This window comes from Nerophis ophidion, linkage group LG24 (genome assembly GCF_033978795.1).
Source record: "Nerophis ophidion isolate RoL-2023_Sa linkage group LG24, RoL_Noph_v1.0, whole genome shotgun sequence".
Lineage (NCBI taxonomy): Eukaryota > Metazoa > Chordata > Actinopteri > Syngnathiformes > Syngnathidae > Nerophis > Nerophis ophidion.
This window is the reverse complement of record NC_084634.1, coordinates 21,876,369-21,901,717: the sequence shown is the minus strand read 5'-3', so window position 1 is coordinate 21,901,717 and position 25,349 is coordinate 21,876,369. Positions and strand designations below refer to the sequence as shown.

At 37.8% G+C, this 25,349-nt stretch overlaps 1 protein-coding gene across 5 annotated transcripts in view; it reads left to right on the top strand.

Moving 5' to 3' along the window:
- Positions 1–9,082: 9,082 nt before the first annotated feature.
- The window catches only part of fbxo25 (F-box protein 25), an 80,901-nt gene continuing 64,634 nt past the window's right edge, over positions 9,083–25,349 (top strand). For 4 of the 5 annotated variants that reach the window (XR_009804099.1, XM_061886152.1, XM_061886151.1 and 1 more), the window contains exons 1-5: positions 9,083–9,210; positions 9,692–9,840; positions 21,126–21,229; positions 23,895–23,944; positions 24,025–24,117. Coding sequence is in view for 4 of the 5 variants with exons in the window: in XM_061886152.1 (XP_061742136.1) it covers positions 9,719–9,840; positions 21,126–21,229; positions 23,895–23,944; positions 24,025–24,117 (369 nt within the window). In the remaining variant the exon portion in view is untranslated. Of the gene's footprint in view, positions 9,213–9,677; positions 9,841–21,125; positions 21,230–23,894; positions 23,945–24,024; positions 24,118–25,349 lie in introns of all 5 variants that reach the window. The other variant, XM_061886150.1, reaches the window with a different exon arrangement.

Here is a 25,349-nt window from a genome sequence, read left to right as displayed (position 1 = left end):
AATAATGATGCAAAAATCTGCCAATGTGTTTACAGTGGTCCAAGTTCCTCTAAGCAACAAGTTTTAGGAATTTGCTACAAAAATGTTTTTCCCCCAAGTTTTGAATCGGTATGGTATTACAGCGGCTTGCCAACCTTTTATGTTTTTTGCTGGTGGTGTGCCTCAGAATTTTTCCTATGAACAGTGTGCCTTGGCTCAGAAAAAGGTTGAAAAACACTGCTCTATATGACATATGAATAAAGGCTAAATAACTAGATTCGTAGTTATGGTGAGAAAGCCTATGGTGAGCAAAAACCCCGAGAATTTTTTTTTTTGCGGGTCTTTGGGAGAATTTCAATTTCCGCTGTTCGAGAAACTACTGACTTGATTCTCAACTTTAATTTGTCTTTGCCGAGCACACACCAACAAAGGCAGGATGTGTTTGGTATGATTGCAGTTTGTTAGTAAAAACTGTTACATCAACTTTCTGGAAATGTTGTGGGGTGGTGGTACATTTGCAACAACACAAACAAATTTGATGGTAAATCGACATGAAAATGTGTACAAAAAGTCAAATGTTTAACCATTTTACTGGAATCAATAATCCAGGACAGGAAGATTTTTTCTTTTCATTTATTATCATTCTCGCTCAAAATTAATCACTGTCATTCAATAATCGGAAAAAACATCAGACCCAGCAGCAATGATTCAGATTTGATTTTCTGTCTCATAGGGGACTGACTAAGCACATGTTAACAAACACACTGTTGTTTGTTACACAAAGAAGCTACTTTGTACTATTAAGTGTAACTTCATCACACGTCCTTGTGAGTCTACAGCATTGTATCATGGTCATTTCTGTTGCAGTGTTGACAGGTTGTAACCGGCGGGGTGAAACTGGAGTTTGTCTGTCACACATGCATGCCTACTAATAAAGTTTGTGCTGTATGTTTCAGTTACATTGCAGACGCACCTTTAGGAATTCTGACAGACATCCAGGCAGGTCATGTCTTGCTCTGTAGCGTCAGCTCAAATTCACCACCCGTGCGGTATTTATACTGCTGCTTCCTTGATAAGCCAAAGTTCACTTATTTTGCATAAACACATATATATGTACATATTTTAGCAATGACATGGCTGAGAAAGCATTCACTGTCAAAATGAATGGATGAGTTGGGGAATGTTGTCATGTTTGGTAATAAATAGTTGCAGATTAATCCAAGGTATTGCAAATAATGCCACACAATCAATCGTATGTTAAAGTGTGTCGAATGCATGTTTGTCTTAATGCCAGTTATAGTGTTTTTTACTCAGTTGTATGATTACTGTAGTAATAATAGAAGTACAGTACATAACTACAGAATGCAATTTCTGGAGAAATTGGGTGTGAATGATTATAATAGCTGAGTCTCTTAAAAACGATGAATTTATTGACTGTGACAATTTTTTGAATCGTCTTACAATTTCTGTATTCATTTGGAAGAAAAGTTATTTATTCATTTCAAAAACTCTCTAAACTCTAAACTCTTAAACAAAAGTTAGCGACTGTTAGCTTATAGGAGTTGCTCTATTACACATATAAAGCACTCAAAAAAACATCCAAAAACCTCCATCAACGTTTTATATACATGCTGTAAGTATATATGTAATGTAGCAACAGGCACATTCATAATAACCTCATATTTCCTTTTTTTTTTGCTCATTTTGAGCGGAAAATTAATTTCACAGACGCACCAAATCTTTCACTATTTATTTCAACAAGAACAACTCTCACTAATAATTGCATATTTAATGAGAGCCAACAATAACAACTACTTTGGGACAAGTGATTATATTTTTGAGCCTGATTAAAATCTCTTTTCCAAGAGTGACTTGGCCAAGAGGGCAGCAAAATAGTTACAGAAAAACATAAAAAAATAACAGAAAACAACAACAGTTACACATAATTAAAAATAAATTACTTACAGGTTTGAAAAAGATGGCGGCGCTCCCTTAAGTTGTGACAACATTAAGTAACTATTATCATTGTCAAAATACAAAAGAAAGGCGTGAGAAGCATCAATGCACTTTTTGTCATGCCTCCTCCAAAGAAGAGAGCACAGATGGAGAATGACATAGAGGACATACGCAAGTCGCTAAACTTCATGTCAGGGGACCTGGCTAGCGTCTCCCAACAGCTAAGCAAGCTAACGGAGCTTGTAGATGAGGTGAGGAAACTCAAATAAATAATTCGACAAAAAGACAAGACAATAACTGATCTTGAAAGGAAAGTTGAAAACTTGGAGCAGTACACGAGGATGGAAGATGTCATCATCACAGGACTAAACATCAGACCGCGCTCATATGCCCGAGCTGCTGCGGCGGGCAGGAACGTTGGAGAGGACGCAGAGACAGAGGATCTGCAAATTCTGGAGGACCAAGTCTTGCACTTTTTTAAAGGAAAAGACATACACGTGGATGCAAATAACATCTCAGCGTGTCATACGCTGCCACGCAGAGACAAAGCAAAGCCTGCAGTCCTTGTGCGCTTTGTAAAACGGAGACACAAAACGGAATTACTGAGACAAGGAAGAAAGTTGAAGGGATCTGCGGTGTATATCAACGAGCATCTGACCAAGAAAATATCGGATATAGCACGGGAAGCACAGATCCTAAGGAAAAACAATGAGATTGGAGCCACATGGACAAGAAACTGCAAGGTTTTCATTCAGCTGAATGGATCTACGACGGAGCAAGCTAAAGTGATCTGGTGAGAGAACTTGAAGACCTTGAACAGTTCAGTTAATGTCGATTGTTACATTTTTTCGACAGTTACAATTGCACTCTTGTCGAGCTCTTTTTTTGATCGTTCCATTTTTGATGAGGACAGCTACAGTGAGATTTTTGATGACCATATTTTTGGAATGCTCAGACTATTTTTGTTGTTTTTTACTTTTTCTTACCTTGGATCATAAAGACATATACTCAACACCACGTATAAACTCTAACCTAATATCAAATACAAACTTGTTTTCTCTTGGACTGCTTTGGGATGCTCAAAATACAGTAAGAATATTGTCTAGGTGTGCGTGTGCATGTGTGTGTGTGTGTGTGTGCATTTGTGTGTGTGCATGTGTGTGTCAGTGCAAGTGTTTCAGTGGAGGTGGATACAAATGTGTTATCTGTACAAAGAAAAAAGAAAAAACAAAAATATTGAAATATTGAAAGTGAATTAAAAAATATCTTAACCAATGTTGGTGATAAGGAATTAGATTGTAGAAGTACTGATAATAATAATAGTAGTGAACTGTATAATAATTCTAATCACATCCAACTAGACTTCTATGACAATATCAATTACAACTGTAATTCAAATGAGTTTGGCTATGACATAGATTCGGATTGTAATTCTTTACAATGATGTTACCAGAAACTGTGAGTACTACACAGATGAACAATTTAAATATGTAAATGTGGACAAATCATTTACCATTATACATTTTAATTGTGGAAGCTTGTATAAAAGTTATGAAAATATTAGAGAATATCTGAGCCAGTTCAAAAAAATCCAGTGTTGTTGCAGTCTCAGAAACTTGGCTCAATGAGAACAAGTATTGTGAAATGAGATTGGAAGGTTATGGATTATTCACTACAAATAGAGTTGGAAAAAGGGGAGGAGGAGTAGCACTTTTTGTGAATCGAGATTTGAACTGTTGGATGATTGACAGCAAATCAACTGCTATAGCTGGAGTCTTTGAATGTATAACTGTAGAAATCGAAATAGAAAAATCCAATAAAATAAACACAACTGACATCTCTTTGGCTCCAGTGTGACCGACGTTCTTCGGCAATGTTTGTTTGACTTTGATATGAATTAAAGACAATGAATACTTTGAATCGCCTTTGAAAGGGAGGAGGGGAATCTCGTGCTTTTTGATGCTTTGATAAAAACATTGTCGACATCACATCCAGGAAGATTGGTGTTGGGATTTGAGCTCACAAATTCCTCAGTCAATTCACCAAAACATCCCTGTGGAGTCATTGAGTCTGTTAAGCTGATTAGAGAGCTAGCTTCCGCAGCTAGTGGGTCCATGACGATGACTTCTGTTTTGTTTGATCAGCCGTTTAACTGCCAAATTGCAAACATGATTGGAAAACAACTAAGCACACACGGGGTAAGGAGCCACAGAGGGCGGGGGAGTCTGCGGGATTGGCGCCTGTAGGCTGACAAAGACAGTTAGCTACCAGACCACTAGGAGCTATCAGAGAGGCCCGCTGTTCCCGTGCATCCTTTTATCTCTGAGTGACGGCAACGGGACGGCAGGGGAGAGGCCCGGCTAGCAGCCAGCAGCCAGCAGCAGCAACACCACCACCTCACGGCGGCGAGACCGACAGCTTTCTCACGGCGGCGAGTGACGGCGGCGGGACGGCGAGGCCCGGCTAGCGGCCAGCAGCAGCGGCACCACCGCCTCGCGGTGGCGAGACCGGCAGCTTTCTCGCGGCGGCGAGTGACGGCAGCGGCACAGCGAGGGAGAGGCCCAGGCTAGCGGCTGGCAGCAGCAGGACCAACTAGCGGCGAAGAGACTGGCAGGTGACGGACACGAGGCCCAAAAGAGGAGAGGGGCTGGCGCAAAGCTTGCCGGGCAGGACGGGACCCCATCGAGGATTCTGTGTCTTGGGCGTCAGATAGCATCCACCCGGACCGGGCAGCAGCCAGGATCAGCATGGGACCAAAGAAGGTGCTCTCTCCTGATGAAGGTGAGGAAATAAGGAGATCGCTCGAATTTTTGAAAGCAGAAGTATCAGCTATCAAGCAGTACCAACAGACAGTAATGCAGCTGGTGGAGGAGGTAAAAATTTTAAGCGTTGAGAATGACGCAAAAGACCTACTAATAGAACAATTAATGGACCGAGTGGACGAGCTAGAACAGTACACAAGAATAAACAACGTTATTCTGACCGGGCTTAATATAAAGCCCCGTTCCTATGCTCGGGCGGTGACCGCCAAAGGTGGAGTGGAGCCCGGGAATTTGGACATATCCACAGAGAGACAAGTAGCAACTTTCATGGAGTCCAAGGGTATACTCATGGACATTGCAAATGTAGAAGCTTGCCACCCACTCCATAAGAAGAAGGATGGATCGGCACCACCAATAATAATGAGGTTCGCCAATAGGAAATATAAAACTGCATTACTAAATCAAGGGAGGAAGTTAAAAGGAACAAATGTGTACATAAATGAACATTTAAACAAAGAAAAACGCAGACATAGCCAGAAAAGCACGTAGTTTAAGAAAACAAGGCAAAATACAACAAACATGGACAGCAAACTGCAAGATATTTATTAAACTAAATGGAACACCAGAGGAAGCAAGAGTAATAGCCATAAGGAAAATAGCAGAGCTGGATAAATATAACGATAAATAAATTAAACACAACCATGACACAAACAAACAATAATCAATCAGAAAGAGAATTTATAACCTTTTCCAGCATTGATCATAACGGGACAGTATTGGACAGTGCTATAGATCCATTTGTTTTCTCGCTTGGACAATAATTGTTTAAGTTATACAGAAGTACAATTCAACACCAACATTATTTCCAAAAACAAACTGTCAATTGTTCATATTAACTGCAGAAGCTTGAAGGCCTGTTTTAACAATATGAAATCATTTTTGGAACAATTTAAAGAACTTTTCAAAATTATTGCTGTATCAGAGACATGGATGGATACAAAAAAAAGGAATGGACTTTGAACCAAAAGGATATGAACTCAATTATATTACTAGATTAAATAAGAATGGAGGCGGAGTTGCTGTGTATGTGATGAAGAACTTCCATTACAGAGTGGTAAAAAAACATGTCACTAGCTATTGACAATGTTTTAGAGTGCATAACCATTGAAATATGTCATAAAGGAGGAGAAATGTATTGATCAGTTGTATATATAGAACACCCAACTCAAGTTGAAGGATTTGAAGACTGGATTAAGGGAACTTTCAATGGAATCAGTCAAAAAGTACTTTTTTATGTGGAGACTTCGTATAGATCTCTTGAACCCCAATAAGCAAAAGTCCATTGAAGGCCTGCTGAAACCCACTACTACCGACCACGCAGTCTGATAGTTTATATATCAATGATGAAATATTAACATTGCAACACATGCCAATACGGCCTTTTTAGTTTACTAATTTGCAATTTTAAATTTCCCGCGAAGTGTCGTGTTGAAAATGTCGCGGTATGATGACTCGTATGATGACGCGTGCATTTGACGTCTCGGGAAGTAGCGGACATTATTTTCCAGCCCGATCCAAGCTATAAATAGTCTGCTTTAATCACATAATTAAACAGTATTCTGGACACCTGTGTTGCTGAATCTTTTGCAATTTGTTCAATAGATAATGGAGAAGTCAAGGTAGAAAGATGGAGGTGGGAGCTTTCAGCCTTTAGTCACACAAACACAGTCGTTGTTTCCTTTTTTAAAATTCCAGAAGGCGAAGCTTTACTATGGATCAGAGCAGTCAAGCGAACATGGATCCCGACCAAATGTCAACCAGCAGTTTTCGGTGAGAAAATTGTGGTAATAAGTTTGCTCTTATCGGCGACATCAGCGGAGCTTCCAGCAGCGTGACTTGCCTCAGAGACTCTGGGTCAACACATGTACCCGTGGCCACACCCCTCCGACTTTAGGTACTATTTAATCTCACTAAAACACTAACACAATGGGCAGATAAGGGATTTTCCAGAATGATCATAGTAAATGTGTGTAATAACATCTGCAATCGCCTTTTTTTTTTTTTTTTTTCTAGTCCTTTACTCTCAATATCCTCATCCACAAATCTTTCATCCTCGCTCAAATTAATGGGGAAATTGTTGCTTCCTCGGTCGGAATAGCTCTCGCTGCTGGAGGCTCACATTATAAACAATGTGAGGATGTAAAGAGCCCTACAACCAGTGACGTCACGCGCACATCGTCTGCTACTTCCGGTAAAGGCAAGGCTTTTTTATTAGCGACCTAAAGTTGCGAATTTTATTGTCGATGTTCTCTACTGAATCCTTTTAGCAAAAATATGGCAATATCGCGAAATGATCAAGTATGACACATGGAATAGACCTGCTACCCCCGTTTAATTAAGGAAATCTCATTTCAGTTGGCCTTTAATGATTTCATAGATACAATGTATAGTATGAGTTTGTATCCCGAAATCACAAGGCCAACCAGAATTGCAAGTCACAGCGCTACACTTATTGATAATATCTTCACTAATGTCTTTGATAATAACACAACAAGTGGACTGTTAACAACCGACATCAGCGACCATCTGCCAGTTTTTACTATTTATGATAAAAATTACAAGAAGAAGAATATCGACAAAAAGACTTTTCAAAGACTATGCAGAGAGCAAATAATAATTTCCTTCAGGAGGATCTGAGGAAATAAACGTGGGACAATGTATACAATGAAGATGATGTAGATGATGCATATGGGAATTTTTTCAACACCTTTCTAACACTATATGATAAACATTGTCCTTGGAAAGAACTTAGTAAGAAGCAAAACAAAAACAACCAACCATGGATGACAAAAGGACTGAGAAATGCTTGTCACAAAAAAAAAACATTATATCGAATATTTATAACACATAGATCTATAGAGGCAGAAAATAAGTATAAGAAATATAAAAACAAGCTAATTGGTATACTACAAACATTAAGAAGGAATACTACAGTCAATTATTAAACAAGAACAGAAACAACATGAGAGCATCGTGGGGCATCCTCCATCCATCCATCCATTTACTACCGCTTATTCCCTTTCGGGGTCGCGGGGGGCGCTGGCGCCTATCTCAGCTACAATCGGGCGGAAGGCGGGGTACACCCTGGACAAGTCGCCACCTCATCGCAGGGCATGGCATCATTAAAAATGGTGCTAAGAAAGATTACACCCAGTACTTTCTAGATGGAAATACAAAAAATGACAATATGAACCAAATAGTTGAACATTTTAATGATTACTTTGTTAAAAGCGGAAAAAATCTGGAACAAAAAATTCCAAATGCAGATGATGGGTCAGTTGAGAACTTGAGTGAGCTCAATTCCGTGTTTTTTAAGAAGGTGACAGAAAAAGAAGTAATCAAAATTGTAAAAAAATTGTAAATCTAAGACCTCAACCGACTGTCATGGAATAGATATGATAACGATAAAAAAGGTTATAGAAGACATTTCAGAACCTCTTACATACAAACTCCGTTTAAATATGAGTTGATGTAGATGTAAATATAAACAGAATACAATGATTAGCAAATCATTTTCAACCCATATTCAGTTGAATATGGGTTGAATATACATATACTGTATATACATATATATATATATATATATATATATATATATATATATATATATATATGTGAGATAGGCGCCAGCGCCCCCCGCGACCCCAAAAGGGAATAAGCGGTAGAAAATGGATGGATGGATGGATATATGTGTATATTTATATATATATACATATATATATATATATATATATATATATGTACATATGTATATATATATATATATATATATACATATGTACATATATATATATATATATATATACATATATATATATATATATATATATATATATATATATATACATATGTACATATATATATATATATATATATATATATATATATATATATATATATATATATATATATATATATATATATAAGTGGAATATTCTTCAAGGAAATAGGAATATTGTCACGCACAATGCGGATATGTTGATACATTTATTTTGGAAAGTAAAAAAACAAGGATTTCAATCATATCCTGTCCTGAGTATTCACACAACAAGCAATAGTAACTTGACTCTATGATTAATGGTTGTGCAGTACGACTAATGATGTGTGTACACGATGTAAACATAAAAAATAAAATAAAAAATGGTAATGTTAAACATTATTGTTTTTAAACGCCCGTTCCCGCACTTCAAAAATCAAAATACTAGTACATGTGTGACGTCCTGCTGTCACGTGTCGGAGAAGGCCCCAACCAAACAGCGACGATTAGAAAAAGACAGTGATTGACAGCCAATATTTAGCCAATCCAGAGCGCGTAGCATACGCATAGCAACAAGATTAATTCATGTAATTTGTCCAATCGGGGAGATGGTAGGCGGAGTTTAGTGGAGAGTCCGGGCTGTGTTTACTTCCGTCAATATTTCAAGCAAGAAAACCCAGAACAGACACGGAAAACGTACGTAAACGAGTTGTCAGTGCTTTTTAATGTATGTTTAGCTTATTTTTGTATAAATTATTGCTTTTGGATGTGTTATAATATTCCATAAATGGGCTGTCAACAATCATATATAAACGCTATGTGAGCTGTTGTTGTTTACCCATCAATGTCACTAACAAAATAGGCTACAAATAAATTAGTACTACTACTTAACTTGTAGTGAAGCCAAAAGCTGTATAGAATAAATACATTGTTTCTTTGTGTAGGTCTGTCTACTGTATGTGGAAAGGAGAGGCCATCAAAATATTTTGATAAGGGCTACACATCCATCCATCCATTTACTACCGCTCGTCCCTTGTGGGCCTTTCGATTGTGCTGATAAAACAAAAATAACGATGGTTATTGATATAACTTTACTTGTTTTTCTTCAATGTTAAATACAAAATACACATGGATAATTTAGAATCGTTTCAAATTTTGCTGGTGCTTTGTATTTCAGCGACCACCCCCCCAAGTAGCAAATACAATGCCTTTCTTGGGCCAGGACTGGAGGTCCCCAGGGTGCAGCTGGACAAAGACAGAACACGGCTGGAAGAAGATGGTCATCTACGAGCTGGAAGACAGCAACAGAGAGATAGACTTAAATGAGTAAGAGCAAGATATTTTAATTGTATTCTTTCATTGAAAGTCTGCAAGTTAGTAAAATAGCATCACACAAACCCATATTATACACAAAACATATGTGGGCTGTATCAAAAATGACACCTTTAGAAAATAATAATGACCGTTAACACGTGATTTATATAGATTAGGAGCATATTAGTTTTAGTGTGTTTTTTTAGGGGTACCAGTCAATGTATTGGGAAAGTATAAAGCAGACTAGGGTTGTAAGGTATTCCGGTATTAGTATAGTACTGCGATACTGATGAATTATATTCAGTACTATACCGCCTCTGGATCTACACCTGACATCCACTGTAACGATACCAAGGACAGTAAAGTATCTAGTTCAGGGGTGTCAAACTCAAATACAGAGTGGGCCAAAATTTAAAACTGAACAGAGCCACGGGCCAAGGTTGAACAAATTAACCTTTTAATAGAGACCCAAACAAGTTTTGCATTGAATATTGAACAAGCAAGGCTTATATAACATTATAGTGACATGTAAAATCGAGTTTTAAATAATAATCATTTAAAAATATCAATGGCATATCAAATAAAATTTAAATAAAAATTGAATGCCTCTTTTCTATTTGCAGCCCATTGAGGTAAATATCAAAATAAACTTTTTCCACAGGCTAATAATACATTTGCAATTGAAATAACAATAACAAATTAATCAAACATTCAAGCCTTGAAGTAGCAAGAGAAAGTGCATGAGTAAAAAATTAATTATTGCTTGGGGTGGGTTATATTGTAGCGTCCCGGAAGAGTTAGTGCTGCAAGGGTTTCTGGGTATTTGTTCTGTTGGGTGTATGTTGTGTTACGTTGCAGATGTTCTCCCGAAATGTGTTTGTTATTCTTGTTTGGTTTCACAGTGTGGTGCATATTTGTAAGATTGATAACGTTGTTTATACGGCCACCCCCAGTGTGACCTGTAAGGCTGTTGAACAAGTATGCATTGCATTCACTTGCATGTGTGTGTAAAAGCCGCATATATTATGTGACTGGGTTGGCACGCTGTTTCTATGTAGGAAAAGCGGACGTGACGACAGGTTGTAGAGGACGCCAAAGGCAGCGCCGTTAATGCACGCCCCCAATATTGTCGTCCGGGTAGAAATGGGGAGAAATTCGGGAAAATGTTTACCCCAGGAGATTTTTGGGAGGGGCACTAAAATTTGGGAGTCCGGGAAAATCGGGAGGGTTGGCAAGTATGAGTATTAGTGGTGAATGCGGTGTTACAGCTGCACCACCGCTGTATAAAACCAGCGGCCCAGCTCTAATGTGAATTTCATACTGCCTCAAGGGCCAAATTAAATTACACGGTGGGCCAAATTTGGCCCGCGGGCCAGAGTTTGACACCCATGATCTAGTTGGTACCACTATAATTACGTCGATATTTGTGCTAAAAAAAATATATATTATGTTTATAAACTCAATAAATATGTACGTGGACACATGAGGACTTTGAATATGACCAGTGTAACGACTTGGTATCAGATTGATACCCAAATTTGTGGTATCATCCAAAACTAATGTAAAGTATCAAACAACAGAAGAATAAGTGATTATTCAATTTGAACAGAAGTGTACATAGAACATGTTAAAAGAGAAAGTATGCAGTTATTAACAGTAAATGAACAGGTAGATTAATAATTCAATTTATACCACTTGTCCTTAACCACATCAAAATGGAATGCACTCCCAACAGGTGTAAAAGAAAGTGCATCTCTATCTTTCTTCAAAACTGCACTAAAAGAACACCTCCAGGCAGCTACAGCCCTGGCTTAACCCCTTTCCCCCCACCACATCAAATATATATTCTTGTTCTAATGTTTTCTGAGCTCATTACTTTATGTTCACTGCTCGCTGTACATATCCTACCAAGTGAGACATACACTGTTACAATGTCTATTTCTCTGATGATAAAATTGTTGATGACAGAAATATGGTGATAGCAACCCAACCTAACCTAACCCCCCACCCCCCAACCTCCCTCCACATCCCACCCCCTGGATTGTGAATAAGTTAATGTATATACTCTAATGATTAACTTGTGTGATGACTGTATTATGCTGATAGTGTATATGTGTACCATGACTTGATTAACGTGGTTGAAAAATGTATTCGGGTGTTACCATTTAGTGGTCAAATGTACGGAATATGTACCGTACTGTGCAATCTACTAATAAGAGTTTCAATCAATTAATCAATCAAAACAATTTTGACAAAATAATACAGTGGAAAATGACACATTATGTTACTGCATACATCAGAAGCTAAATTAGGAGCCTTTGTTTGTTTATTTACTATTAAATGACTAGTTGCCTTGTTTGTTCCCTATTTTATTTAAAGGCAAACTTGCAATTAGAAAAATATATTTAATGTATCATAAATTTTTTTGTTGAAATAAAGCCAATAATGCAATTTTTTGTGGTCCCCTTTATTTAGAAAAGTACCGAAAAGTATCAAAATAGTTTTGGCACCAGTACCAAAATATTGGTATCGAGACAACACTATTGCAGACACACCGAAAAATGGACACTTTACCGAACAGACCTGCTTGGTGGAGACAGGACTTAACGTACATTCAACGCTAAACATGTTTGTGTTTCCACTGCACGGTGTGTAGGCTCTATAAATCATGTCATATCATAAATTGCAATGTTTAATTTGTGCCTAAATATGGAATTTTTTGAAACGGTTCAGTAGAGCTTTGTTGAAACATGCCCACATAATTAAACACTGGAAAAACCTGTTTGCGCGAGTGACAGATTTCCTTTTAAGGATTGTATGTTCGATCAGCGGGATAGGCTCCAGCTTGAACGGTATCAACAGTATTGAAAGTGGTATCATTTGTACACAACATGAGGGGTTGACAGTTTTCTCAACATACTTCATATTCAGTACATTAAATATGACCATTTTGGGAGCAAGTTCCTATTTTTTAATTCACATGAATTAGTCATTATTGACTTATGCCTAAAGCTTACAATGCTTATCGGTCCATTGTGTACACGCTGTCTCATTGTTCTTGGCATTGAGTAAGCACTAAAAGTGGGAATCATAATGCTACTCAGTGACGTCTCACTCGGGTCACAATGTTGCTATTGTCTGTTGATTGGCCAACGCACAATGAGATGCTAGCTGTCTTCACACGCTGAAAGACCCAAGTCACGTTATCGGACAATTACCAATGACATCATTGCGAGCAGATTGGCCCCTTGCCAAGTGACAGCTTGACTCTGGCAACTAGACCTCATTAAGTGGAGGTGTGGACAAGCACGTTACACCATGTGCTGAAAGGTTGTTGTGTTTCATTGTACGCATTGCTGTAGTTTTATATGCATTGTCTCATTTATTTATCTGCAACACCCAAGGCCAAGATGGAGTTAATCAGAGAATACATTGGAATATAATAATGTAAGAAAAAAACTCCAATTGAAATAATATGAATATAAATAATGAATTCCAGAGAAAAACTGTGACCATCGCGAAACTGTTATAAGTAACACATTTTTAACCTAAAATGATCAACAATTATGATAATTTAATCAATTGAGTGTTGATTAAATAAGACTTGGAACAATTAAAGAAACATTTAGTGCGTTATTTGGTTGCAATTATTAGCAAAGTAGCTGTTGATTTAGTCTCAACTACAGTGGTACTTCAACTTCAGAGTGCCCCAACTTAATAGTGTTTTGAGATAAGAGCTGTCCCTCAGCTAATTGTTATACTTGAAGTTGCAAGCAAAAAATTTTGTTACAAGCATCCACTTCTTCTCATGGCTGTCTCTCAGACTCCCTTTCTTCCTTTCCATGGTTAGAAAAAAACCTAAGTTATGTTGATCTTTAGCTATAAGCTAATTCTTGTGAGTAAAACCAGATGTTTTAGTCATAACTTACGGAGCTCACCTTTAATTTCCGCTGGATGCATAACGGCAGCAGAACGGCGCCACCACGGTGGCGGACTCTTTCCAGTTTTATTTAAGTCAATGTATTTAATACATTTCCACCACTGACAAACAGGGACGCTTGTACCTAAAATTTTTGCTTGCAACCTACGACAAGAGACAGCTCTAATACCAAAAAGTCTTGAAGCACTCTCAAGTGGAGGTGCCTTTGTATTTGTTTTGGACTTATTTCAGAACTACGTTTACACTTGAACAATCCAACACGTCTAAAAAGGAGTAGGAAGAAGCCCAGCTTATTTAACCCTACCCCTTCTACATGTTTATGACAAATGAGGTAATAAAAGTTGTGTTGCAGATGTGCACTTATTTAAATGGATTGATGTTAAAATTTAAAAGTTAAGCACCGGTAAAAACAGGCAGTTCCTTTTAGATACCGATGTATAATCCTCTTAAACCTATTACATGTCATTTTAACTCCATTTTTTCAGAGCACAGCTAATAATAAAATCCCTCAAAGTTGCAAATAAATACATAAGTTCTCTTGGGTCTTAGCAGATGTATTTCAGGATGTAGTTAAACTACATCCTTGTTTTCCCCGCTGCTGCTTCTTGATGTCGTCCTCTGTCTCTAAGGAGATAGTTGTTTCCACGTGCAACATGTGTAAAAGGCTTGGCTGCTCCCATGTAATTCAGATAGACGGATCAGTGCCCTCGCCTGTCTTCCTGCCCGACCTCATAAATTAATGGAGATAAGGGGATTACAGTTAAACTCGCTCACTTCAAGAAATAGCCAATATGTCACTCCACGACTATTTCTTTAGTTATACCTGCACAATTGATTAAGATACTGGCGCTAAACCAAAATCCAATCCTATTTTTGCATTCTTATGATATCCCTTTTAGCATCACCTTTTAAAGGTACAGCCCCAGTGATAAAACATGGACCCCAAAACATGTTGCAGATTATTTTTCCAAACACGGGTCACACAAGACACTGTTATTTACAAAACCCGTTTCCATATGAGTTGGGAAATTGTGTTGGATGTAAATATAAACGGAATACAATGATTTGCAAATCATTTTCAACCCATATTCAGTTGAATATGCAACAAAGACAACATGTTTGAAGTTGGGAAAGGTGGCAATAAATACTGATAAAGTTGAGGAAAGCTCATCAAATATCTATATGGAACATCCCACAGGTGTGCAGGCTAATTGGGAACAGTTGGGTGCCATGATTGGGTATAAAAGCAGCTTCCATGAAATGCTAAGTAATTCACAAACAAGGATGGGGTGAGGGTCACCACTTTGTAAGCAAATTGTCGAACAGTTTTAGAACAACATTTCTCAACGAGCTATTGCAAGGAATTTAGGTATTTTACCATCTACGGTCAGTAAAATCATCAAAAGGTTCAGAGAATCTGGAGAAATCACTGCACGTAAGCGATGGTATTATGGACTTTTAATCCCTCAGGGGGTACTGAATCAAAAACCGACATCAGTGTGTAAAGGATATCACCACATGGGCTCAGGAACACCTTATAAGACCACTGTCAGTAACTACAGTTGGTCGCTACATCTGTAAGTGCAAGTTAAAACGCTACTACGCAAAGCCAAACCTATTGATCAACAATATCCTGAAACGCCGCCGGCTTGGCTGGGCCCGAGCTCACCTAAGATGGATTGATGCAATTTGGAAAGGTGTTCTGTGGTTTGACGAGTCCAAATTTCAAATTATATTTGGAAACAGAGGATGTGGTGTCCTCCAGAACAAAGAGGAAAATAACCATTCGGATTCTAATAGGCGCAAAGTTCAAAAGCCAGCATCTGTGATTGTATGGGGGTGTATTAGTGTCCAAGCCATGGTTAACTTACACATCTGTGAAGGCACCATTAATGCTGAAAGGTCCATACAGGTTTTGGAGCAACATATGTTGTCATCCAAGCAACGCTATCATGGACTGCTTATTTCAGCAAGACACGTGTTACAACAGCGTGGCTTTGTAAAAAAAGAGTGTGGGTACTTTCCTGGCCCGCCTGCAGTCCAGACCTGTCTCCCATAGAAAATGTGTGGCGCATTATGAAGCGTAAAATACGACAGCGGAGACCCCGGACTGTTGAACGACTGAAGCTCTACATAAAACAAGAATTGGACAATATTCCACTTGCAAAGCTTCAACATTTAGTTTCCTCAGTTCCCAAATGTTTATTGAGTGTTGTTAAAAAAAAAGGTGATAAAACACAGTGGCGAACATGTTCTTTCCCAACTACTTTGTCACGTGTTGCAGCCATGAAATTCCAAGTTAATTACAAACCCCGTTTCCATATGAGTTGGGAAATTGTGTTGGATGTAAATATAAACGGAATACAATGATTTGTAAATAATTTTCAACCCATATTCAGTTGAATATGCTACAAAGACAACATATAAATAAATAAATGTTAAATTGGTTGTACTTGTATAGCGCTTTTCTACCTTCAAGGTACTCAAAGCGCTTTGACACTACTTCCATATTTACCCATTCACACACACTTCCACACACTGATGGAGGGAGCTGCCATGCTCCCATCAGGAGCAAGGGTGAAGTGTCTTGCTCAGGGACACAACGGACGTGACGAAGTTGGTACTAGGTGGGGATTGAACCAGGGACCCTCGAGTTGCGCACGGCCACTATCCCATGTGATGTTCAAACTGATAAACATTTTTTTTTTTTTAGCAAATAATCATTAACTTTAGAATTTGAGGCCAGCCAAACGTCACAAAGAAGTTGGGAAAGGTGGCAATAAATTGTGATAAAGTTGAGAAATTCTCATCAAACACTTATTTTGGAACATCCCAAACGTGTGCAGGCTATTCGAGAGCAGTTGGGTGCCATGATTGGGTATAAATGCAGCTTCCTCGAAAAGCTAAGTAATTCACAAACAAAGATGGGGCGAGGGTCACCAATTCGTAGGCAAATTGTTGAACAGTTTTAGAACAACATTTCTCAACGAGCTATTGGAAAGAATTTAGGTATTTTACCATCTACGGTCCATAAAATCATCAAAAGGTTCAGAGAATCTGGAGAAATCACTGCACGTAAGCGATGATATTACGGACCATTGATCCCTCAGGCGGTACTGCATCAAAAACAGACATCAGTCTGTAAAGGATATCACCACATGGGTTTAGGAACACTTCATTAAACCAACGTCAGTAACTACAGTTGGTCCCTACATCTGTAAGTGCAAAGCAAAACCCATTTATCAACAACCACCAAGGAACGCCGCTGGCTTCGCTGGGCCCGAGCTCATCTAAGATGGACTGATGAAAAGTGGAAAAGTGTTCTGTGGCCTGACAAGTCCACATTTCAAATTATATTTGGAAACTGTGGACGTGGTGTCCTCCGGAACAAAGAGGAAAATAACCATCCGGATTGTTATAGGCGCAAAGTTCAAAAGCAAGCATCTGTGATGGTATGGGGGTGCATTAGTGCCCAAGGCATGGGTAACTTACACATCTGTGAAGGCACCATCAATGCTCAATGGTCCATACAGGTTTTGGAGTAACATAGGCTGTCATCCAAGCAACGTTATCATGGACGCCCCTGCTTATTTTAGCAAGACAATGCCAACCCACGTGTTACAACAGCGTGGTTTCGTAGTAAAAGAGAGGGGGTACTTTCCTGGCCCGCCTGCAGTCCAGACCTATCTCCCATCGAAAATGTGTGGCGCATTATGAAGCGTAAAATGCGACAGCGGAGACCCCGGACTGTTGAACAACTGAAGCTCTACATTAAACAAGAATTGGAAAGAATTCCACTTTCAAAGCTTCAACAATTAGTTTCCTCAGTTCCCAAACATTTATTGAGTGTTGTTAAAAGAAAATGTGATGTAACACAGTTTTGAACATGCTCTTTCCCAACTACTTTGGCACGTGTTGCAGCCATGAAATTCTAAGTTAATTATTATTTGCAAAAAAAAAAAGAAGTTTATAAGTTTGAACATCAAATATCTTGTCTTTGTAGTGCATTCAACTGAATATGGGCTGAAAAGGATTTGCAAAGCATTGTATTCTGTTTATATTTACATCTAACACAATTTCCCAACTCATATGGAGTTGTATTATTTGCAAAAAAAAAGAAAGTTTATGAGTTTGAACATCAAATATCTTGTCTTTGTAGTGCATTCAATTGAATATGGGTTGAAAAAGATTTGCAAATCATTGTTTTCCGTTTATATTTACATCTAACACAATTTCCCAACTCATATGGAAACGGGGTTTGTAATTTACTTTTTTTTTTTTCATTTTCTGTTTGTTGAAAATATCAGTTATTATTGTGTGTATGCCTTATCTCAGGGGTTGGCAACCCAAAACATTTAAAGAGACAAATTGGAGCAAAAATACAAAAACAAAGTCTGTCTGGAACTCTAAAAAATTAAAAGGCGTATATAAGTCTTATAATGAAGGCAACACATGATATAAGTCTCTATATCAGCTATAATAGCCTACTATCAAAATGACTATGTGTGACAGGCTAAAGCAAATCTTTGTTGACAGAAATTTTCAAATTTAATATTTATTCCACACATTTTTACAAAACAATAGAAACCATTGGTAAATCAGAGGCTACTCAGAAGGTGAGATAACTCCTGGAAATGAATGGCTTTTAATGGCCAAAGGTATAGATGTGTTTGTCCAAGTTAAAGGAAACGGCAGGCTGTCTTTTTTTAATAGGTTTATTACAATCTTTGGCAAGCTAAGTAATTTGCTGTGGTCTGGAACAACATGGCACACACACAACTATCTGAAATGCAGCCAGTATTACGTACAGATAATATGTCATGAGACATGCAAAACTAAATTATATACAAAGAGGATACAAGTAAAAGATATTTAATGAGCTCAAATGAGGCATAATGATGCAATATGTACATACAGCTAGCCTAAATAGCATGTTAGCATTGATTAGCTTGCACTCATGCACTGACCAAACATGCCTCATTAGCACTCCAATAAGTTAATAAGATCAACAAAGTGCATCTTTTGGTGGACAAAATTAGACAAAGAAAGAATGGAAGATTTTACATGTAGACAAATTGTTGCATCACTGTCCAACTATGGTGAGTTCAAGAACCGCCAAAATTAGTAGGACAAAATGTTCACCAAATACTCTCATCAGTGACGCATACACACAAACATATTAAACAGTGGGCTTTTTTAACAATTAAGAAGGTTTGTATAATGTTTGTCCTCAAACAAAAAGCATACTAATAATAAAACATTTTTCCCCCATCTGTTTCCATTTTCCATCCTTTTTTAAAAAATGCTCCAGGGAGCCACTAGGGTGGCACTAAAAACCCGCATGCGACTCGAGAGTCGCGGGTTGCTGACCCCGCCTTAACTAAAAAAATTCCCAGTTTTTACAGTACTCATGATATTCCAAAATATTGGACAATGTAATTGGTACTCATCCCACCTTTCTCACTTACGGTTGCCATTTTTTCCCGCCTAAAAATAACCTTGGCTGCAAGTATATATTCCACACTATCAAAAATTATATTTGTTGTAGTAAAAATAAACATTTACTTACATTAGCAAAAAACAATACTTTTGCGGAATTGCTCCCTTTAACATTCAACTTTGCACATGATTTTGACAGGTAGGCGGTTTGACTGAGACCTTTTTAACCCACTAAAGTGGGTTCAAAACCCGGAAATGACCAAAAAACATATATTTCCTTAAAAAATGTTTACGTCTATGAGTTGTATAAATAACTACATTTTATTGTAAAAAAACAACAACTCTGATTTATACCCGAAATTAGCCAAAAAGGTAGTCCTGTCGCACACATATCTTTTTTTAACCAAGCAGCAAAGTGTTTTGACCGCCTGACTTTAGAACAGCATGATCAAACCATTTCACAGTTAAACCGTTTCCACCTTTCTTTATACATTGCACAACAAGCATTCTTCAATATTCAAACTACTCCTACTATACAAAATTACAGCAACATGGGGTATCCTAAATAGCATCATTACGAAAGGTGCTAAGAAGGATTACCCTCAACATTTCTCAGAAAGAAAGATTAAAAAAATTACAATGTGATTGAATTAGTTGAAAACTTCTAGAACTACTTTGTAAATATTAGACCATTTTTGAAAGAAAATATTTTAGATCCCCTATCAGTTAAGGACTTGAGTGACACCAGACAGAGAAGTCCCAACTCCATTTTTCTCATGAACATGACAGATGAAGAAATAATCAAAAATGTGAATTAATGTCATTTGAATCAATCAATCAATCAAATATTATTTATATAGCCCTAAATCACAAGTGTCTCAAATCATCCTTGAAGACTTAATATGATTGTAACAGAATACATATAGAAAAGAGTATTAAAGATATTTCAGAACCAATAAAGTTCATCAGTAACCTATTTCAAACAGGCAGATTCTTGAAAATAGCAAAAGTGGTACCAATTTATTAGACTGGTGGCAAACACCAATTCCTTACTTCCACAATTTCCTGAGATCATCGAAAAATCGTTTATTAACAGATTGGACACATTCACAAATAAAAGTGTAACGCAATACAACCAAGACGGATACAGAGCGAACATCTACGGCATTAATCGAACAGAGAAAATGACCAATGTGATAGATTGTAAACAATGTGCAGCTTCAGTGTTTATGGACTTAACAAAATCATTTGATACATCCATCCATCCATGCATTTTCTACCGCTTGTCACTTTTTTGGTGTCGATGGGGGGAGCTGGAGCCTATCTCAGCTGCATTCGGGCGGAAGGCGGTGTACACCCTGGACAAGTCGCCACCTCATCACAGGGCCAACACAGATCGTGCATGTCTTTGGCGATGGGAGGAAGCTAGAGTACCCAGAGTGAACCCACGCAGTCACAGGGAGAACATGCATACTCCACATAGAAAGATCCCAAGCCTAGGATTGAACCCGTGACTACTCAGGACCTTCGTATTGTGAGGCACATTAACAAATTACGACAGTGTGGCGTCACAGGGTTGGTCTTGAACTGGGTAAGAAGCTACTTATCCAACAGGAAGCAATACATTAAGTAAGGCAAACATACATCTTGCCGCTTACCCCAGGGATGAACACTTCGACCAAAATTGTTTAAGCTCTATACATTATAAATGTCATCTATCTGTCATTGTCATATTTTAAAACTGTATTTTTTCTGTTTCCAGGCTCATATTTTTTTTTAAAACTGTCAAGCATCTTTAAAGTTTTGAAAAGCGCAAAATGTATTATTATTTATCATTATTATTATTACTATTATCTGTAAAGTCACACATAAATTGTCACGCTGTTATTTAATGTACTCTTTTTTTTTTTTTCGTCAGCTTCCCCTGCGACAACTCTGAACATCTGTTTGTTGAAGATATCTGTGAACTTGCCACCCCAAAAAGGAGGAAGGACTTCTACAACAACAACACTAAATCCCAGTGTGAGTTTTTGCAACACACCGTCTCATTTGTGTCTTGGTAAGGAGCCGGATATTGGCCGGTATTTGCGTTCACCCCTGGAAAAATAATGTCTGAAAACGGTGAGTCGTCATATATTTAGGATGCCAAACAAATTTTCCGCGAGCAAGTCAAAATTGGTCTCCCTGTCACTCACATATGACAGAGACTTGATCAAAATAAGTGTCTCAAAGCAAGTTAGCAAACAATAACATTAATATGCTAATTTGGATATAATGGTAAACAAATCAATGAAACAGACTCAACAATGTGAAAGTCGGATATTGAAAAAAAAAAAAAATAAATAAAAAAAAAAAAATATATATATATATATATATATATATATATATATATATGTAGCCTTTTTTTATCTTAAAAAAATTGTGAAAAATCCAGAGCAGCTACAATCGGGCGGAAGGCTGGGTACACCCTGGACAAGTCGCCACCTCATCGCAGTTCCAACACAGATAGACTGACAACATTCACACTCACATTCACACACTAGGGACCATTTAGTGTTGCCAATTAACCTATCCCCATGTGCATGTTTTTGGAGGTGGGAGGAAGCCGGAGTACCTGGAGGGAACCCACGCAGTCACAAGAAGAACATGCAAACTCCACACAGAAAGATCCTGAGCCCGGGCTTCAACCCAGGACTACTCAGGACCTTTGTATTGTATTCAAATTTTTTTTTTTTTTTTTAACTTGAGCCAAATTTTTTTGATTATAATTTTTTCAAATCTGTCCTTTCTAATCCATTTTCTACCGCTTGTTATTCTCAGTGTCTAGTTGGGAAAGGGCATGTTCACCACTGTGTTACATCACCTTTTCTTTCAGCAACTCTCAATAAACGTTTGGGAACTGAGGAAACTAATTGTTGAAGCTTTGAAAGTGAAATTATTTCCCATTCTTGTTTTATGTAGAGCTTCAGCCGTTCCAACTGTCGTATTTTACGCTTCATAATGCGCCACACATTTTCGATGGGAGACAGGTTTGGACTGCAAGCGGGCCAGGAAACTACCTGCACTCTTTTTTTATGAAGCCACACTGTTGTAACACGTGCTGAATGTGGCTTGGCATTATCTTGCTGAAATAAGCAGGGGCGTCCATGAAAAAGACGGAGCTTACATGGCAGCATATGGGGTTCCAAAACCTGTATGTACCTTTCAGCATTAATGGTGCCTTCACAGATGTTTAAGTTACCCATGCCTTGGGCACTAATGCACCCCCATACCATCACAGATGCTGGCTTTTGAACTTTGCGTCGATAACTGTCTGGATGGTTCAGAAATATTCGACACGATGTCGAATATTTCCCCAAAAATTTTTAAATGTGGACTCCTCAGACCACATAACACTTTTCCACTTTGCAGCAGTCCATCTTAGAGAAGCCGGCGGCGTTTCTGGATGTTGTTGATAAATGGCTTTCGCTTTGCATAGTAGAGCTTTAACTTGCACTTACAGATGTAGCAATGAACTGTATTTAGTGACAGTGGTTTTCTGAAGTGTTTCTGAGCCCATGTGGTGATATCTTTTAGAGATTGATGTCGGTTTTTGATACAGTGCCGTCTGAGGGATTGAAGGTCAAGGTCATTCAATGTTGGTTTCTGGCCATGCCGCTTACGTGGAGTGATTTCTCCAGATTCTCTGAACCTTTTGATGATATTATGGACCGTCGATGTTCAAATCCCTAAATTTCTTGCAATTGCACTTTGAGAAACGTTGTTCTTAAACTGTTTGACTATTTGCTCATGCAGTTGTGGACAAAGGGGTGTACCTCGCCCCATCCTTTCTTGTGAAAGACTGAGCATTTTTTAGGAAGCTGTTTTTATACCCAATCATGGCACCCACCTGTTCCTACATAGCCTGTACAACTGTGGGATGTTCCAAATAAGTGTTTGATGAGCATACCTCAACTTTATCAGTATTACTTGCCACCATTCCCAACTTCTTTGTCACGTGTTGCTGGCAGCAAATTGTAAAGTTAATGGTTGTTTGCACAAAAAAAAAAAAACGTTTATCAGTTTGAACATCAAATATGTTGTCTTTGTAACATATTCAACTGAATATGGGTTGAAAAAGATTTGCAAATCATCTTATTTCGTTTATATTTACATCTAACAAAATTTCCCAACTCATATGGAAACTTGGTTTGTGTATATATATATATATATATATATATATATATATATATATATATATATATATATATATATATATATATATACACACATATATATACACACACATATACACAGCTCGGCCCCCGGACCCCTGATCTAGAGAGTTATATATTTACAACTCATTTGGAAACGTGGTTTGTAAACAATCATGTGACGTCAAGTGACTTCATCACAATTGAGTCAGCTTTTTTTCTTCTCTCTCAAAGTGTGGGTAAGTTAAAACATAGGAGGAGGCTATGATTACAATTTTAAGATAATGAAGAACAGCAGCTCAGGAATAGTACATCCTTTTTGAGCAAAATCGACCAGTATTTATTTCACTGATATTAAAGACACAATTTTATTTGAAAAAAAAATAAATGTTGTTTTGAAAAATATTTTTCAAAAGATAGGTCTTGAAAACAACGGGCATCTTATATTAGATTGGTCTTACGGTAATTTAATGTCTTTTTTTATCCTTTTGCAGTTTCTTTCAGGGATAAATGGATCTATGTGCAGAAAGGCAGCACAAAAGAAGTAAGTACTGGATCCTCTATGAAATCGCATATCGCATTTGTTTAAGTGAAATGAAAACAGTGTCATGTTACTACCCACAGCGCCACGGGTACTGCACTCTCGGTGAAGCGCTAAACCGCCTGGACTTTTCCAGTGCCATCCATGACTTGAGACGATTCAACTACGTGACAAAAGTGAGCACCCGTGATCTCTGTTTCAGCGTAGGGCTGGGCGATATATCAGATATATTCGATATATCAAATATATTCGATATATCGCGGGTTTGTCTCTGTGCGATATAGAAAATGACTATATCTTAATATTCGAGTATACATTCTCACGCAGTTGCTTTTAGCTGCGGTTATTACACTGCAGGCTCTTTTCACGCTTTCTTGTCTCTCCTTCTCACAGAGACATAAAACAAGCACACCTTCTTACATACGTCACATACATACCTGCAACGTCATACGCCCTCCAGGAGCAGAGATGTAGCGGCATGGTAACATTAGCTGTGATGTTATTGGAGTGGTAATACGAGAGAAAGAAGTTGCGAATCTGGTAACAAATGAAGGAAGAATTAATCTCCAAGAAAAACAGCACGGGGTCCATCGTCTGTTGGTGGTTTGGCTTCAAGTGGGAAGATGTCGAAAAAGTATGAGGCAAAAGCAATGTTACAGAAAGTAGAACCTACTGCTAATGTGTAGCATTTTGAAAAGTCACTCGCTAGAGAATAAGGAGTGCTTATTCTCCGCATGTCAGCATTTCCGTTCAGTGCCACTTCCACAAAATGCCGAAGCAACCATTTCCAGATCAACACTGTATGAAAAAAATTGTCAACAACAGAAGGAGATAACGTCCGTAGGAACCTACCACATAGCGAAGGACATACACATTTGATTTCCTATTATGCATCTCATTTTTATTTGACAGTTATGGAAATATATCGTGTGACATCATGCACCAAAGTGCACTTCATTGGTTTTAAACTATTGTAGTTGCTTTCTGTACAAAAAGTGCACTTTAATTTAGTGTTGTTTTGATATGTCATCTTGGTGACATCATGCACAAAAGTGCACTAATAGATTGTTTTAAAATATCTCTGACAGTCTTGCACTTTCGGTTTTGAAATTACATGAATGTTTGTGCCACTGCTTAATAGCTGTTTAATAAATACAGATTTGGTAAATTGACTTAGTTGTGGTTTCCCTCTCTGCATGAAAGTTTAAATTTAGCATGTATTAATGCAGTATGAACAATAATGTTTTAATGTAGACACATAGAATCATCATACTGCTGTGATTATATGCATGAAGTGTTAATTTAAGGGTCAGGCATAATATCAAGATATGTATCGTGTATCGTGACATGGCTTAAAAATATCGAGATGTTAATAAAAGACCATATCGCCAGGCCTTATTTCAACGTA